The following is a 13,859-nucleotide window of genomic DNA, read 5'->3' on the forward strand; positions in this document are numbered from 1 at the left end:
CTCAGCTACTACCTCAAAAAGCCATTATCTCTGAACCACTTGGCCTGTTGGAAAAGCCTTCCCCTGGGGAGTGGAGTGCTGCCTTCTAGTAACCCCCACTGATGTCCACTCTGCCCTCAACTCCTGACCTAGCGCTCCCCAGGCCCATGATGGCCCTGCAGTGCTTCGAAGGCAGTGACCATGTCCTCTGTGACCTGACCTCCTCTGGACCAGCACTCCTGCCTGCCAACACTTTCTCATCTGACAAGTTCCACTTCCCCTGACTGTCCCCTAAATGGCCAGGAACCAGAAGACTGTGTCCCAGGCCTGGCTCTGTCTCACACCAGGTATGAGGCCTTGGACATGTCTCAGGATGGAAGATAAGGAGGCTGACTTCAATAGGCTAGGAGGCATCAGGGGACCACAGAGCAGCGAGCCAGGTGTGCCTACCGTCAGGGATTCCAACATTCTATCCTGCCAAAAACAAAACCAGACACTTAGCATTTCTAATGGATGTGGTTTTAAGTGCTTGTGTTAAACATTTAATCCTCGCAACAATCCTATGAGATGAGTACTATCATTATCGCCATTTACAAACAGGATACCTGGGGCCCAGGGAGGAGGAGCACCTTGCCCTAGATTATACAGGTAGTAAAAGGGAACTGGGACTTGAACCCAGGCAGTGGGGCTCAGAACCCACAGCAGGACACTGTCTCTGATCCCCCTGTGCTCAGACACAGGGTTGACACCACATGCTCTTGCAGGTCTAACATTCTATGAGTCTGTGAGAACCTCCCAGGTGGTTCTCATAGCCTGCTGGGGTTCTAATGATAAACTGCAGCCCCGCCCTTCTGAGACTGGGCTCTGAGGAGACTGTGGCACTTTAGAAGAGCTCTCTAGGTTTCTAGAAGAACACCTACCAGTTGGCACTTCCCCTGTGCTGCCCACTACCCCAACACAACACAAGAAAAGACATTGCTTCTTCCCTCTATGGGGAGTCAGTGACCCAGCCAAGGACCCCCAGCTGGCAGGGAAGCAGAGGGCAACTGGATGGGGAGAGTCAGACTGATTGGCTTTGGAAAGTCCCCTCCACCCCCCACTCTCCACCCCCCACCCAGGCCTGAGATACTTGATTATATGAGAGACAATGGGATACAGAATGGCTCACCGGACTTTCCCTTCCTGGGGCAGCTCGTGGGGGGGGTCCTCACACACCAGCCGGGACTCCCCATCCGGTAGATAGGTGTAGACGGTCTCCTAGGACAGAAGGCACTGGTGAGATCCTGCAGAGAGCCCTCCCAGCTGCCCTGTCCCAGCCCAGAGAGGGATCTGGGTGATAAGGTCACAGACCCTGTGGCCGTGGGCTCAAGTAACTGTTTTTACTCCCCAGGGAATTCTAACGGGCAGCCAGCATGGAAACACTCCTTTATGAACTCACACTTTACCCTTCCTCTTGGAGGGGCTCTGGGCAGGCAGTGACCCATGACCCTGCTGGCTTTCCTTGTCTATCACCCCAAGTCCAAAGTGCCAGGGAGAGAATCTAAAAGGCTGAAAGTGTAGACAAATCCCATCCACCACCCGCCCCAAGGTATTTCCCTGCTGTGCCTCCAGCCTCAGCAAACTATAACAGTGGTCCATCCAAGGCTGTATGGCAAGAGGGGGCTCAGAATGCCCTGGAGGCTTCCCTCCTACCTCAGAGACACAAACAATTCTACAAGAAACTGCACACTGTGACTCAAGCCAGAAGGACTTCCTGGAGGAAGTAACCTTAAAGCTGTAAAGCAGTGAAAATTAGACACATTTGGGGAATGAGGGGAGGCATAGAAGAATGGCTTCTGGGCCTCAGCTGAGTAGCAGATAAGTGTAAAGAGCACAGAGCATTTATGGAACTGACAGTGGAGGCAGGGGACACAGGCCGTGGCCCTGGGGTCAGCAGGGCCCATAAACATAGCTGAGGGGAGGCTGCTGTGAGTGCTGAGAGGTAGGAGCAGGTGCATATTCTGGAATGATCACTCCCTAAAGTGAGATCAAAACTCTATTCAAAGTTGTCAAGTCTTCAGCTTGTCAATGTGCCTTCCTCAAGGGCCCAGAGCCATCTTGACATCTTGGCCTTGGTTGTAGGGCACATCCTGCCAGAAGTGGTTGCCCTCGCCGACGTGAGTAAAAAGCCACATTCCTTCCAAGCAGGACTGGCTAACCCGAGGGATCCATAGTCAACTCCCATCACCCCATCAGCACAGCCTGAGCGAGTGCCCCACCGCCCTGCATGCTGGGTGCAGAGGGAGACACTGAGGCCCAGTGCTGCCCAGCAGAGACCGTGCCCCAGTTGGGGGCACCCACATGCCCAGCTCAGTATCCTGAGGGGCACTGTTTTCTTGGGGGCTGGTGTGTGGGGGCTCTCTTCTCTCCTGATGCTATCAGGGAGAGCTTCTGGAAGAGATGACACTGGAGCTGGGTGTCGAAGACCCACTGCAGTAAGTCTGGCAGTTAAGTGTGGAATCTAGTGGAAGCAATTACTCTTTGGCCACTGTGAGAGCTCACAATCCTGCCAGCCACTCTTGTTATCTTTGGCTGTCCCTACCCTCCAAGTCCCAGGAGTTGTTCCAGTCCCGCTTCCAGAGAACTGGAGCCAACTCACTGGTGGTGTGGGCTGGGGAGGATAGGGCCTGAGAGGAGTGAGAGGGGCAGGCATAGGCCAGGCCTGGAGGTCTCCTCATCTCTGTCCTACCTCCTTCTGGTCCTCCAGTCTTTGCAGCAGCCTGGGAGGGGCTGGAGGCATCTAGCCCAAAGATGTTAGGAAGACCCCCCACACACACTCCCCAGCACCCAGAGTCACACGGAGAGCCTGGCCCTGGCAGAGAAAGAGAAGTGGCTACACAGGGGGTGGGGAAGCAGGGAGGACAGATCCTCATCACTTCCGGATGTCCCTCTGCCTCCCACCCCCTCACTCTCAGCCCTGTGGGTTAAAATTAGCTGAGTTTATTGGAGGGAAGGAGGGAACCATCGCAGACACATCAGCACCATCTGCATTCAGGGCTGCCTGCCACAATGGGTGCTGATGAGGGAGCCAGGTGCTGGCTCTCCTCACAGAGGGGGAGTATGGAGACCCCTCCCCCACTGCCCCACCCTCCCATCTTCCCGGGGGCAGAGCAGCCGCCTCCATCTCCCTCCCTTCTCTGGGGGCAGAGCAGATCCCCCGTCTTCCCTCCTTTCTCTAGGAGGCAGACTGGAACCCTCTCAGTTCCCCTCCAGCTCCCTGCGAGCAGAGCAGACACCTCCTATCCCCCCTCCCTTCTCTGGGGGGCAGAGCAGAACCTCCCATCCCCCTCCCTTCTCTAGGGGCAGAGCAGATCTCCCATCTCCCCTCCCTTCTCTAGGGGCAGAGAAGATCTCCCATCTCCCCCAACTCCCTGTGGTCAGTTGAGACCTCTCATCTACCCACCCCTCACAAAGGGCAGATCACACTTCCATGTCTCTACCCCTCTTGAGGAGATGTGGGGGAAGGGGTGGGGGGAGGGACCCCTTCAGGGGAAGGGTTGTGCTGAGGCCCTCCACCCAATTAAACCACAGCTCCCCAAAGACAGGGCTCCCTTAGCTCGCACAGGTCTATTGGATGAGCTAAGGGAGACCTGTCCCACTGTTCCTGGACCCTAATTGCCTGGACCACAGCTGTCTTCCAAGCCCCCAGCTCTGGGGGTACAATTAATCTGGTTCAGGGTATCTGTACTGGCAGAGCCACCAGGTACCCTGCCTATGAAGACCTAACTAGTCACCACCTCCTGACCCCTCCCAGGGCAGCCTCAATGGCCACAGAGGGCCCAGGGCAGCCTTGTAGCTGCTGACCTGCTAACCATCCCCCCACCCCTTCCTTTCCAGATGTTTCTCCATCCCAAGCCAGATGTTGCCTCAGTCCTCGCCTTCTCTGGGAGGATTTATTTTTGGGCGCCAACACACCACCCACTTCCTACCAATTTCACACTCAATAAAGCTCACTCATTAGCCCTCCTCCTGGGCTCTGAACTTCTAGAAGGTTTGAGAAGGCAGAGCTGAGGAGAGAGAATGGGGCTTAGGTGCCAAGCCCCATTTGTCCCTGTCATGCTGTGTGACCTTGGGTGAGGCACCCTCCCTCTCTGGGCCTCTGGAGGTTCATTTATCAAGCAGATTCAGATACAGTGGGCTTGCAGGGATGGGGGTGGGGCATGAGGGGTGTCACATTTTGGCAGAGGCTGCCCTTGACTGCTATCTAGAGTAGGGAAGAGAAGATTCCAGGCTATGGTGACCCACATCAGGCATCTCTGCCTCCAGGAAGTCTTCTGTGCTCCTTCAGCTGGTTCAGATTTTCCCCACCAGGCTGACTGCTGGGACGGGGCAGCTTTGGGTCTCAGGGCCAGTTTGCTCAACCTACTGCCTAAGGGGTGAGCAGTGGCCAACAGAGCCAGGCTGAGGAATGGCCTGGGTAGCTCAAAAGAGGCACAGTCCCCTCACCAAGGCACTCTGGGCCCAGACAACCAAGGAGGCCAGGCTACCATGGGCCCAAACAGCTACCCTCCACCTGCCCCCAATCTCCAATCATCCACGATGTTGGGATAGGTGAGAGAGAAGCCTAAAGGTTTCTAGAGGTCATCTTGTCCAGCCTCCCATCTCCAGGCAGGGTACTTCAACTTCACAGAGATTCATTCAATAAAGCTGTGCCTCACTCCAAGCACTGCTGGACTTGGCATCAAGAAAGTTCTTCTGCATGTCTACCCTCAACCTCTTCTGCTACATATCCCAAAGCCAACCTGACTCCACTATGTTCTAACTATTATCCTAGGGGAATCCTTTCCATTATCTGAGACATGATCTTTCCAATTAAGCTCTAAGTCCCCTTCTGTCTTTGACAGTTCAGAATTCCTATGTAAGTTCATTCTTTGGGACTCAGCTCCTGCCCTTCTCCTCCAGGACACCCTCTCGGAACACTCACCCAAACCCTTCACTTCCCTAGGAGAGTCCTCTGGGCAGAGACCCTGCCTCCTCCTTCCTTCTCGACTATATGGAAGATATAGCAAGGAGCTGGGCAAAGATTTGGGGGGTGAGGGGATTGCGGGGCCAGGCACTTACCACTTTGGGGAGCACGGCTGAGAGGGCCTCCTTTACAGCCCGCCGGAAGCCTGCAATGTGGATGACAGCACCCAGGCTCAACAAAGCATCCTGGAAGGAAGAGAGGAAAGAGCAGTGAGGGCTTTCTTCAGGCAGACCAGGGCAGCCCCATCTGCCCATGCAGCTAGGAGCACAAACTCCCTGTAAACCAGAGCCCAAGGTCTTAAAATCTCAGAACCCAAGAAGTCTTAAGGCCCTAGTATCTCCAAGTCCACTCATCTTACAGATGGACCAAAGGGGTCTCTGAGAATGGCCAGAGACTCTGCAAAGTGCTCACAATAGGTCAAGAGGTCAAGTGTAGTCTCGCCCCCATCTGCAAGGACAACTCTGGCATAGTAGGGAGAGCACCACCTTCCATATTAAAACAAAGCAAAATAAGCAAACCCAAAAAAAACAAATTTGAATCCTGGGTTGGGAGTAGCGAGAGCCCAAGGGGCACAGGAGCTCACAAGGTGGGAGAGACACAGTTGGGCCAGCCTCTGGCAAGATAAAGGAGGAAGGAGAAGTCAGCCTTGACTGCCTCAGAGCCTTCGCATCCCAGGAACAGGCCTTGTCCTTGGACAGCCGGAACAGAGACAAAAAAGGTCCATGTTTCTCACTCTTTTAACTTGGCTGAGCCACAGGGATCAAAAAGAAAGGTAATGGAACAGGGGACCCAGGGCCAAGGCAGGCTCATGACTCATACTGTCCACTCAGCCATGCCCTCCCCGCTAGCCCTTGAAGTTCTCTTCTGTGGATGGCTGGGTCTGTGTTCAAAAAGCAAAATGATTAACCACAGGAGGAGGGAGATATGGCTTGGCCCCCATTTATGTGAAAATGTTATAAGGTAGAGGGTCTTAGTGAACCACAAGCTCAGCATGAGCCCATAGTGTATGTGTGGCTGGAAATAAATTAAAATGCTGAAGCTGCAGGCCATATTAATAAAGATCTGTTAGCCCAAATAGGGAAGATGGCAGTTCCCCCCACTTCTGTAGGCTGATTAGATCATCCCCAGTGCATTGTGTCCCAAGTAAGGACAAGATGAGACTCAGTCACAGGTGATCCATGTAAGGAAGGATCTAGAAACAAGCACTGTGTGTGACTGAGACTGGAGAACCTGGGGGTGCCTAGCTTACAGCAGAGCAGACCCATGGGCTTCCATCTTTAACTCCAATCTCTCAGGCTCTCCTGAGCAGCAGGACAGGACTCTGTGGCCCCAGGGACAACCTGGAGACCTGGAGCTTTTAAGGAGGCTCGCCTTGGCCCAGTGGGACGCAGGCAGAAGCTACCAGAAGAGAGGGAGGAGGTGAGCTGCTTATCCCTAAGGGTGGGCAAGAATAGACTCAGTGGCCGTTTTTCAGAGAGGCCACAGAGAGGATTCTGGGGCTGGGCTCCAGGAGAAGCCTGGGGCCCAGGCGTCAGCTCCAGCTTTCAGCCCTGTGTCTTCGTGGCTGCGGTCTTCCCCCTCATCCCCTCAGCCACGGAGTCCTGTGTTCCCAGGAGTGGGCGGCAGCCACGGACTTTCTCCCCAAATGCTCACTTGGCATTGGTCTCCCCACACCCAGCCTCCCTCTGATCCTTCCCACTGCTCAAGGATGAAGATGCGTTTTTGCCATGGAGACAGGTCTCTGCCCTCAGACATCAGAAGCTGCTGATTCCAAACATTATAACCACCCCAATTGGATCAGTTATCCTTTAACCCTAAGACACGCCTCGTTACAGGTTACACACCCTCAGCATGCCACCTATGCTGGGCCACACGGCCACAGAGTCACCTCTCCACAGAAGCACCCAGCATGCCTTCAGACACCCTCTAGGCATGCGCACAGGTTCTCACAGGTGCAGCCATGTCCTTCTGGACTCACAGGGCCAGGGCTCAGCAATCTGTCCTATACCGGAATTGGTGGGTGCCTGTCTGGCCTTTATTCAGATCAGTCAGCTTTCTGTGACTTTTCAGACTAAGGGCAGGACAAAGGTGGTGACAGGGGGACAGCTGCACAGAGGGTATACATGTAGGCTACCGTGCCCTTTGGAGGTCAATTCTGTACTAAAAGAGGGGAGAAAGAGCTCATGTCCCAAATAATCCCCAAATTAAATCCACCAACCTGTACTCTTAGGGCTGAGGCTCCCAGGTCAGGGCCTCAGAGGGTGGTGCTAGTTTAGGCCTGTTCTGCCTGGAGGTAGGTCGGGGTGGGGTGTCGGGGGGCAGGTGGTAGACAGGCTGAGCCCCGGGGTTCTTGGCCTCTGGTGGAGTGTGATGTGTGTATGTTGTGGAAGTTGGAGAAGAGAGGCCCAGGTGATGGGCTGAGCTCTGCTACGGGGAGAGGCTTGGGACAGCTAAGTCTCCTCGCTTAACAGATGAGGAGACCGAGACTCAAAGAAAAGCAATGTCCCATTTATGGTCAGCCAGCGAGTCGGGCAGAGCCAGTTGGCAGCCCAGATCTCTGCATCTCCAGCCCCAGTCTGGCTCCAGCTCTGCATCGGGCCCCCAGCTGCCCCCGCAAAGGGGGCTTAGAGAGGATGGTCTGTCTTTTGTTCCAATTGGTGGGCCCCTCTGTTCCTCTACCTGCCCTTTACTTGGATTGGGGGATGTCCTGACCTGTCCTTTACTGGAATTGGTGGATGTCTGTCTGGCCTTTGTTCAGATTGGTCAGCTTTCTGTGACTTTTCAGACTAAGGGCAGGAAGAAGGTGGGGATAGGGGGACAGGAGACGAAAGGGGCAGTGGCTGAAAGGGGCTTCCCCGGCCTTGGCCAGAGTGAGCTGCAAGCAGGTATGGCCAGTGAAGCTCGAGGCTCTCTGCCTGGCATCGTTCTGTCTATCCCCCACCTGGCCCGGCCCTGCCCTGCCTGCCCCAAGAATGGGGGTGCGGGGTGCGGGGTGCAGGAACGGCAGCTGGGAGGACCACTCTCACACCTGGCTCTCCAAGGGGCCTCCAAGCCTTGCTCAAATGCCACCTCCTCCCTGAATCTTCCCCAGATCTCCAAGCAACTTCACCTCTGCTGCATCAACTCAAGGCAGGAAATGGCTCCAATCCCAAAGCCCATGGTGTGGGGGCTCAGTGAGCAGAGGGGCTGCCTCTGAGAAGGGAGGAGAGAATCGGCGGGAGTGGCTAATGCGCATCCTCTGTCCAACGTACACACATACGTGCAGACAAAAACACAACCATACATACTACGTGCACACACAGATACATACTTAGGCATGAGTGTACACACACACACACACACACACACACACACACACAGCCCAGGCTCAGAATGGGGTGAAGGAGGTCACATTTCCTGCCCTCTCAGGGTTGTTGTTTTTTTTTTTTTTTTTGGAACAAACATCAGTGTAAATATCAGCCTAACAATCAGGCAATTTTCCAGACCCCATGGGAGAATGTGTGGTGTGTAGAAAAGAGCAGCAGCGATTTCCAGGCCTGTCCCAGACTGACTATAGAAGCTCGGTGACCCCAGCAGGCCCCTGCCCTCCTGTGGGTCTCAGTTTCCTCATTCATAAAAATGGGTCCTTCCAGCTCTGCAACAGATAGTTCTACAGTTTTGTGGTTTAACTCACTGAAGCTGTCTGGCTGGCTGGAGACTTCCTGCTTTCGCTGGCTCCCTACCTGCAGCCCTGTGGTTGGGGAGAGGGCCAGTCGGCACCAGGCACCAGGGACCAGGGACCAGCACGGTAGCAGCTGTGCTCTCCCGGCACAAGCCTTTCACTCCAGGTACCAAGAAAGGTAGGTACCCCTTGTTAGGAGTCAGGGCTCCTCTAGAGCCAGTGCTGTGGCTGGATCAGCATGTCTGCACTTGTTTGGGGAGGGGCAGGGTCTAGACTACATCACTTCTAACTCCTTCTCAATACCTAGGACTGTATGAAGCCGGAGACATCGGCTTTAGTTCTCCTGGTGCTACCTGTGCAGGGATGGATGCCCATCTTGAGGGGCAGGGTCACTGTCACAGCAGCTCTCCTGTCTTGTCTTCATGAGTCTCTATGGCTTTTCCCAGCTCTTACACCCTCCTATTGCTCTCCCCACTCCCTGGAGCCTAGAACCCACCTCTCTCTTTCGGGAAAGAAGCCTCACGGTGGCCCCCTTGGTGGCCTAGAAGAAGATAATAACATCAGATCCATTGGTCAAGTCCCCCCAAGATTCAAGCTGCATTACTGGGACTGGCCATACAGAGTTATCCAACTTTGCTCGTGCTAGCTCTCCTGTGGGCTAGGGCAGCGGGGTGGGGGAGGAGGTGTCTCTCTGTGGGACTTGGTGTCCCTTCTCTAAAGCATGAGCATCCTTCAAGATCTCTAGGGTCTTGGAGCCCCTCTCTGCCTCTATTCCTCTTCCCTCCCTTCCTTCCTGTGTCTCTGTCAGCCCCATCTCTCCCAATCTCTCCTAGTGGATCTCTCTTCTCGCCATGCCTCCCTTAGTTGACCCCCATCTCTGTCACAGACAGGCTACTCTCCTGTCACGGCTCCATAAGTCTCAACATCTTTACCCACCCTACATCCCCTCTCCTCTCAGATGGCTTCTCTCCCATCTTTCTCCTGCACATTCCAGCCCCCACCCACTCCTATCTCTCCTGTCCACACCTCCCCCAAACCTCCAGGCAGTCCCCTTGAGAACTTGGGGAGAAAGCATCTGACCCAAGATGGGTACTCACAGAATGGGGGAGCCCAAGAGGACAGCCATGATGGGAGAAATTGGGCGTGCCAGGGCAGATGCCATTTACACTCCTCTGCTTCCTGCCCTCTGCTTTGGTAATCAATACACACAATCTCTTATCTTTCTGAAGAACGGGGGCCCTTCTAGGGCCAATGAGAACTTATACCTCTCTGTGCCCAGCACTAACAAGCTGAGCTGCTGTGTCAGGGTGACCAACAAAACTCCCCTAAAGGAAGTCTCCTAGGGGCTCAGAGCATGGAAGCCCCTTTGTCTGGGCCTTAGACCCTGGCCTGAGCTCCAACACCCCAACCTTCCTCTGTGGCTCCTCATAGCCCTTGTGCATGGCCAGCCCTGCAGAGTCAAGAGATGGCGAGGAAGCACAAGAGGCAGTCCCTCCCCCCTCTCCCACTCCCACCCATGCCTGCCAGCTGCTCCAGGAGCTGCCTCTAACAGACACTTATGCCTTAGATACTCAGAGAAGAGCTGCCAGTGAGTGCTAGATCTTGCACTCCCAGATCTCTCCTCAACAAGGATAAGCTTGAGCAGCAGCAGCAAGAGAGGAGAGGAAAGAGGCTGGGTGATTCTTAGGGGGAAACAGGACAGAGACCCAGGCCACAGCTGGACTAACATTAATGTCAGAGCCTAACTTGAGTGGGCCGTCAGGCTTGGGGGAAGGGACCCTATGGTTCTCAAGCACCTACCGTGTATTACAGCTGGCCACCAGTGGCTCTTAAACATCTATGCCCACCAGCATCCCTTGGAGGTTTGGTTAACATAAAATTTGCTGGTTTCGCCCCCAGAATTTTTTAAAAAATATTTTATTTATTTATACATGAGAGACACAAGAGAGAAAGAGGCAGAGGGAGAAGCAGCTTCTGTGCAGGGAGCCCCATGTGGGACTTGATCCCAGGACCCCAGGATCAGGCCCTGAGCGGAAGGCAGATGCCCAACCTCTGAGCCACCCAGGTGTCCCAGAGTTTCTGATATGGTACATCTGGGATGAAGCCAAGAGTTGCCATTTCCAACACATTCAGAGCTGCTGTTGCTGTGGCTGGTGGGGGGACGCCACTCTGAGACCCAGGGGCATGCGCTATCTCCAATCCTCCTGCCAGCCCTGGGAGGATTGTTTTGTCCTACTGCTGAGGAGTGGACATACACTATCACATTAGTTTCAGGTGTACAAGACTGCGATTCCGCAATTATACACTTTACAAAATGCCCATCATGATAAGCGTAGTCGCCATCTGTCACCTTACTACCTCCGTGCCATATTAGGGGAGGTGCCTGCTTTGATCTTTCGGGGGTGGGGAGCAAGGGGCGGGGCGTCGCCCAGGTGAGACCCGCCCATCCCCTGAGCGCAGGGGAGGTGGTTCAGCCGCTCCTGCCGCGGGAGGGGGCCTCCTCCCTGGACGTCCCCAAGGAGGGGAGAAGCGGGGCTGCTGGAAGGAGAGCGCGAACCGGGACAGAGGGGTGACACAGACAAGGGCCACCTGGAGCTCAGGAGCCCGGCCCCAAGGGAAAGGCCTGCTCTTCCTCCGTCCTCCTCCGCAACCCCCCTCTTCCTCGACCTCCCTCCTCTCGCCGTCAAGTCCCCTCCGCCTCCCCCAGGCGCCCCCCCTCCTCGCGCCCTCCGCAGACTCCGGCTTCAGTTGTTATTCCAACAGGGCCGCGTCTCCAGCCTCGGAGCCACACTGGAGACACGTGCACTGTAGAATACACCTGAGCCCAGTCCTGGCGCCCGGCCGGCACGCAGGGGGCGCCGCCTCCCGGATGAGCTCGGCCCGCACTGTTGGCTCTTCCCCCTCCAGCGGGCGCGACCGGATCCCCCTGCGCCCCCCACCCCTTCTGGGCCAGACTCAGCTTCTACTCCAAAACACCCTCCGATTGCCGCCAGGCTCCCCTGGATCCCCCAGGGACTAGGTCTGGGGAGGGATGAAGGATGGGAGGAAGGAAGGAGTTGGGGTGGGAAGGTAGGCTCCTGTGAACAATCAGCTGTCGGGGGCCTGACTCTCTGGAACCTCTCAGTCCTGAGTGCAGGGTCTGGAGTCAGGAAAGGAGGGGATAAGGGACGGGCCAGAGCCCGCAGACGGAGGGAGCCAAGAGCTGAGTGTGCGGAGGGGAAGATGGCCCTGGGAGGCAGACATCAGACCAAGCCTGTCCCAGCTTCTCCACCTTCAACCACCTCGTCCACAGGGCAGGGTCAGTAGTGACCTCCATCCTCATGGCCTACATTCTCCTCGATGCCTCAGCCTTCTTCCCCAGCACATCACCAGCATCCCCCTCATCACAGCTGTCTCCGTCCTTCTGATCACTTGGTGCCTCTCCAGCCTCAACTCTTGTCACAGCGAGATAGTCACAAGGAAGCAGATGTAAACTCACTGTGAGTCAGTCAGGTCATAAGAGAGAAAGAAGAGGTGAGCTTCCTGTCCCCAAGGATGGGGGCAATGGGGAAAGGGCTTGGTTAGTCTACAGCTCTGGGTTCCTTGTCCCTGAATGTCTTCAAACCGTCCTCAGCTGCACCCCTCACACGGTCTTCATGGTTGGGAAGCTGGACGAAGCAAATCCAGGGGTCTCTGACAGGCAGACACAGTGGCCTGAGCAGAAGAGGATGGAGAAGAGTGACCCACTGGACCAGTGTCAGAAAAACTTCTGTCTCTCAGGAAATAGTGACCAAAGGAACAGCTGGATGCATGAATGAACAAACAAACCGATGAACGAATGAACAAGTGACTAACCTTCCTTCTCCGGGTCTCCCTCCAGGAACTTTTCCTTGTTGCTCCCATCCCAGGCAAATCTGACCCTCCTCCCTGGCACTCACAGACCTGTGCTTCCCCCACCAGGGCATGGCATGCGCTGATGCGTTGCCACTACTTCCCATCTGCTTCTCCTATTGGACTGGGAGCTCTGAGAGGCCAGAGGTTGTGTCCTGTTCCTCCCCAGGCCCCAGCTTCATCCAACCCATCACAGGTGTCAGGAGGTATTAGCCGAGCTGAAAAATGATCACCTGGACTCCTGAGTGCCCAGAGCTGTTGGGCTGTGAGGAATACATTCTATCACTGAGTAGATGTGTGGACCCCATGACCTCTGGAGGCCACAGACCAGGAAGACAGCTGAGAGCTCTCAAAGTTTCCCAGGCCTGGCACAGTGACTATCTTAGAGAAGGAGCCTGAGGAATGAGGGTGCCTTGTGTTGAGAGCTTTTGGAAGCCTTTCCAAGGCAACTCCATTGGCCAGAGCGTCCTTCAATGCTTCAGGATCATCTCCCAGGGCAGATGGGGCTCGGGACAGCATGTCAGGACAGAGGGACTCTTCCCTGAGAGGAGAACTGTCACTATCACTTTCTTCCATGACTCATGTCACCTCCTCTAGGCAGCCTTCCAGGGTGGGTTGCCTGTCCTCCTCCCAGGCCTCCTGAGAACCCCTGCAGGACCAGTGTCTAGAGGGCCCTAGGCCTCGCAGAGCCTAAACCCCAGCTTGATGGGACTAGCTTAGGGGAAGGAGAGGCAGGAAAGGACTTGCCCAGGGCCTCACTGGGACTCAAGAGGCCCATGCCCCAGTTCAGGGCACTTCAGGACACACTAGGCTCCCTCCCTTCTGAGCACTGTTTGCCTTTGGAGCCCCTCCAATTTCCTGCTTCAGCCGGGAGATGGCTGAGCCCCTCTCGGGTGTGAGATGGGGCTAGGCCAGGGGCAGGGCTTCTCATCTCTCTGTGCCAGAATGGGAGGTGAATGCAGGATGGCACCCACCTGGCATAGGGTTAGTGTGGACCTGCAGAGGACAGGAAAGAAGGGCTGACCTGGGAAGTGCCGGTGGGGGTGGAGGGAGGGTGAGCTTGGTAGAGCATCTCCTCTGGGACAAGTCAGAGAGCAGGGCACAGAGCAGCCACCACAGCCTTCGAGGCCTGCCTTGGGGCTCTCCCTGACTCTGTCCTGAGCTCTTTCCCTGCCTCTTAGCCTCCCCAGCCTCTCTGTGTCCGTCCCTCTTACTGTCTGCCTATTCTCTGCTATTCTCTGGTATGTGTTTCTCCCACAGTCTCACTGCTGGTCCCATGACTGTATTTGGCTCAGTCTTCAGGGCCTGGCCCTTCCCAGCTGTTCCCCAGATCCCAAGGCAGGC

The 13,859-nt window shown here is 55.5% G+C and overlaps 1 protein-coding gene across 5 annotated transcripts in view; it reads right to left on the reverse strand.

Annotated features, from left to right (window-relative positions):
• Positions 1 to 13,859, reverse strand: part of PDE2A (phosphodiesterase 2A) — a 93,500-nt gene that overhangs the window by 27,200 nt on the left and 52,441 nt on the right. For all 5 annotated transcript variants that reach the window (XR_011995344.1, XR_011995345.1, XM_026010549.2 and 2 more), the window contains 2 exons: positions 5,080 to 5,169; positions 1,148 to 1,236 (listed from right to left, as the gene is read on the reverse strand). Coding sequence is in view for 3 of the 5 variants with exons in the window: in XM_026010549.2 (XP_025866334.1) it covers positions 1,148 to 1,236; positions 5,080 to 5,169 (179 nt within the window). In the remaining 2 variants the exon portion in view is untranslated. The remainder of the gene's footprint in view (positions 1 to 1,147; positions 1,237 to 5,079; positions 5,170 to 13,859) is intronic.

This window comes from Vulpes vulpes, chromosome 11 (assembly GCF_048418805.1).
Source record: "Vulpes vulpes isolate BD-2025 chromosome 11, VulVul3, whole genome shotgun sequence".
Classification (NCBI taxonomy): domain Eukaryota; kingdom Metazoa; phylum Chordata; class Mammalia; order Carnivora; family Canidae; genus Vulpes; species Vulpes vulpes.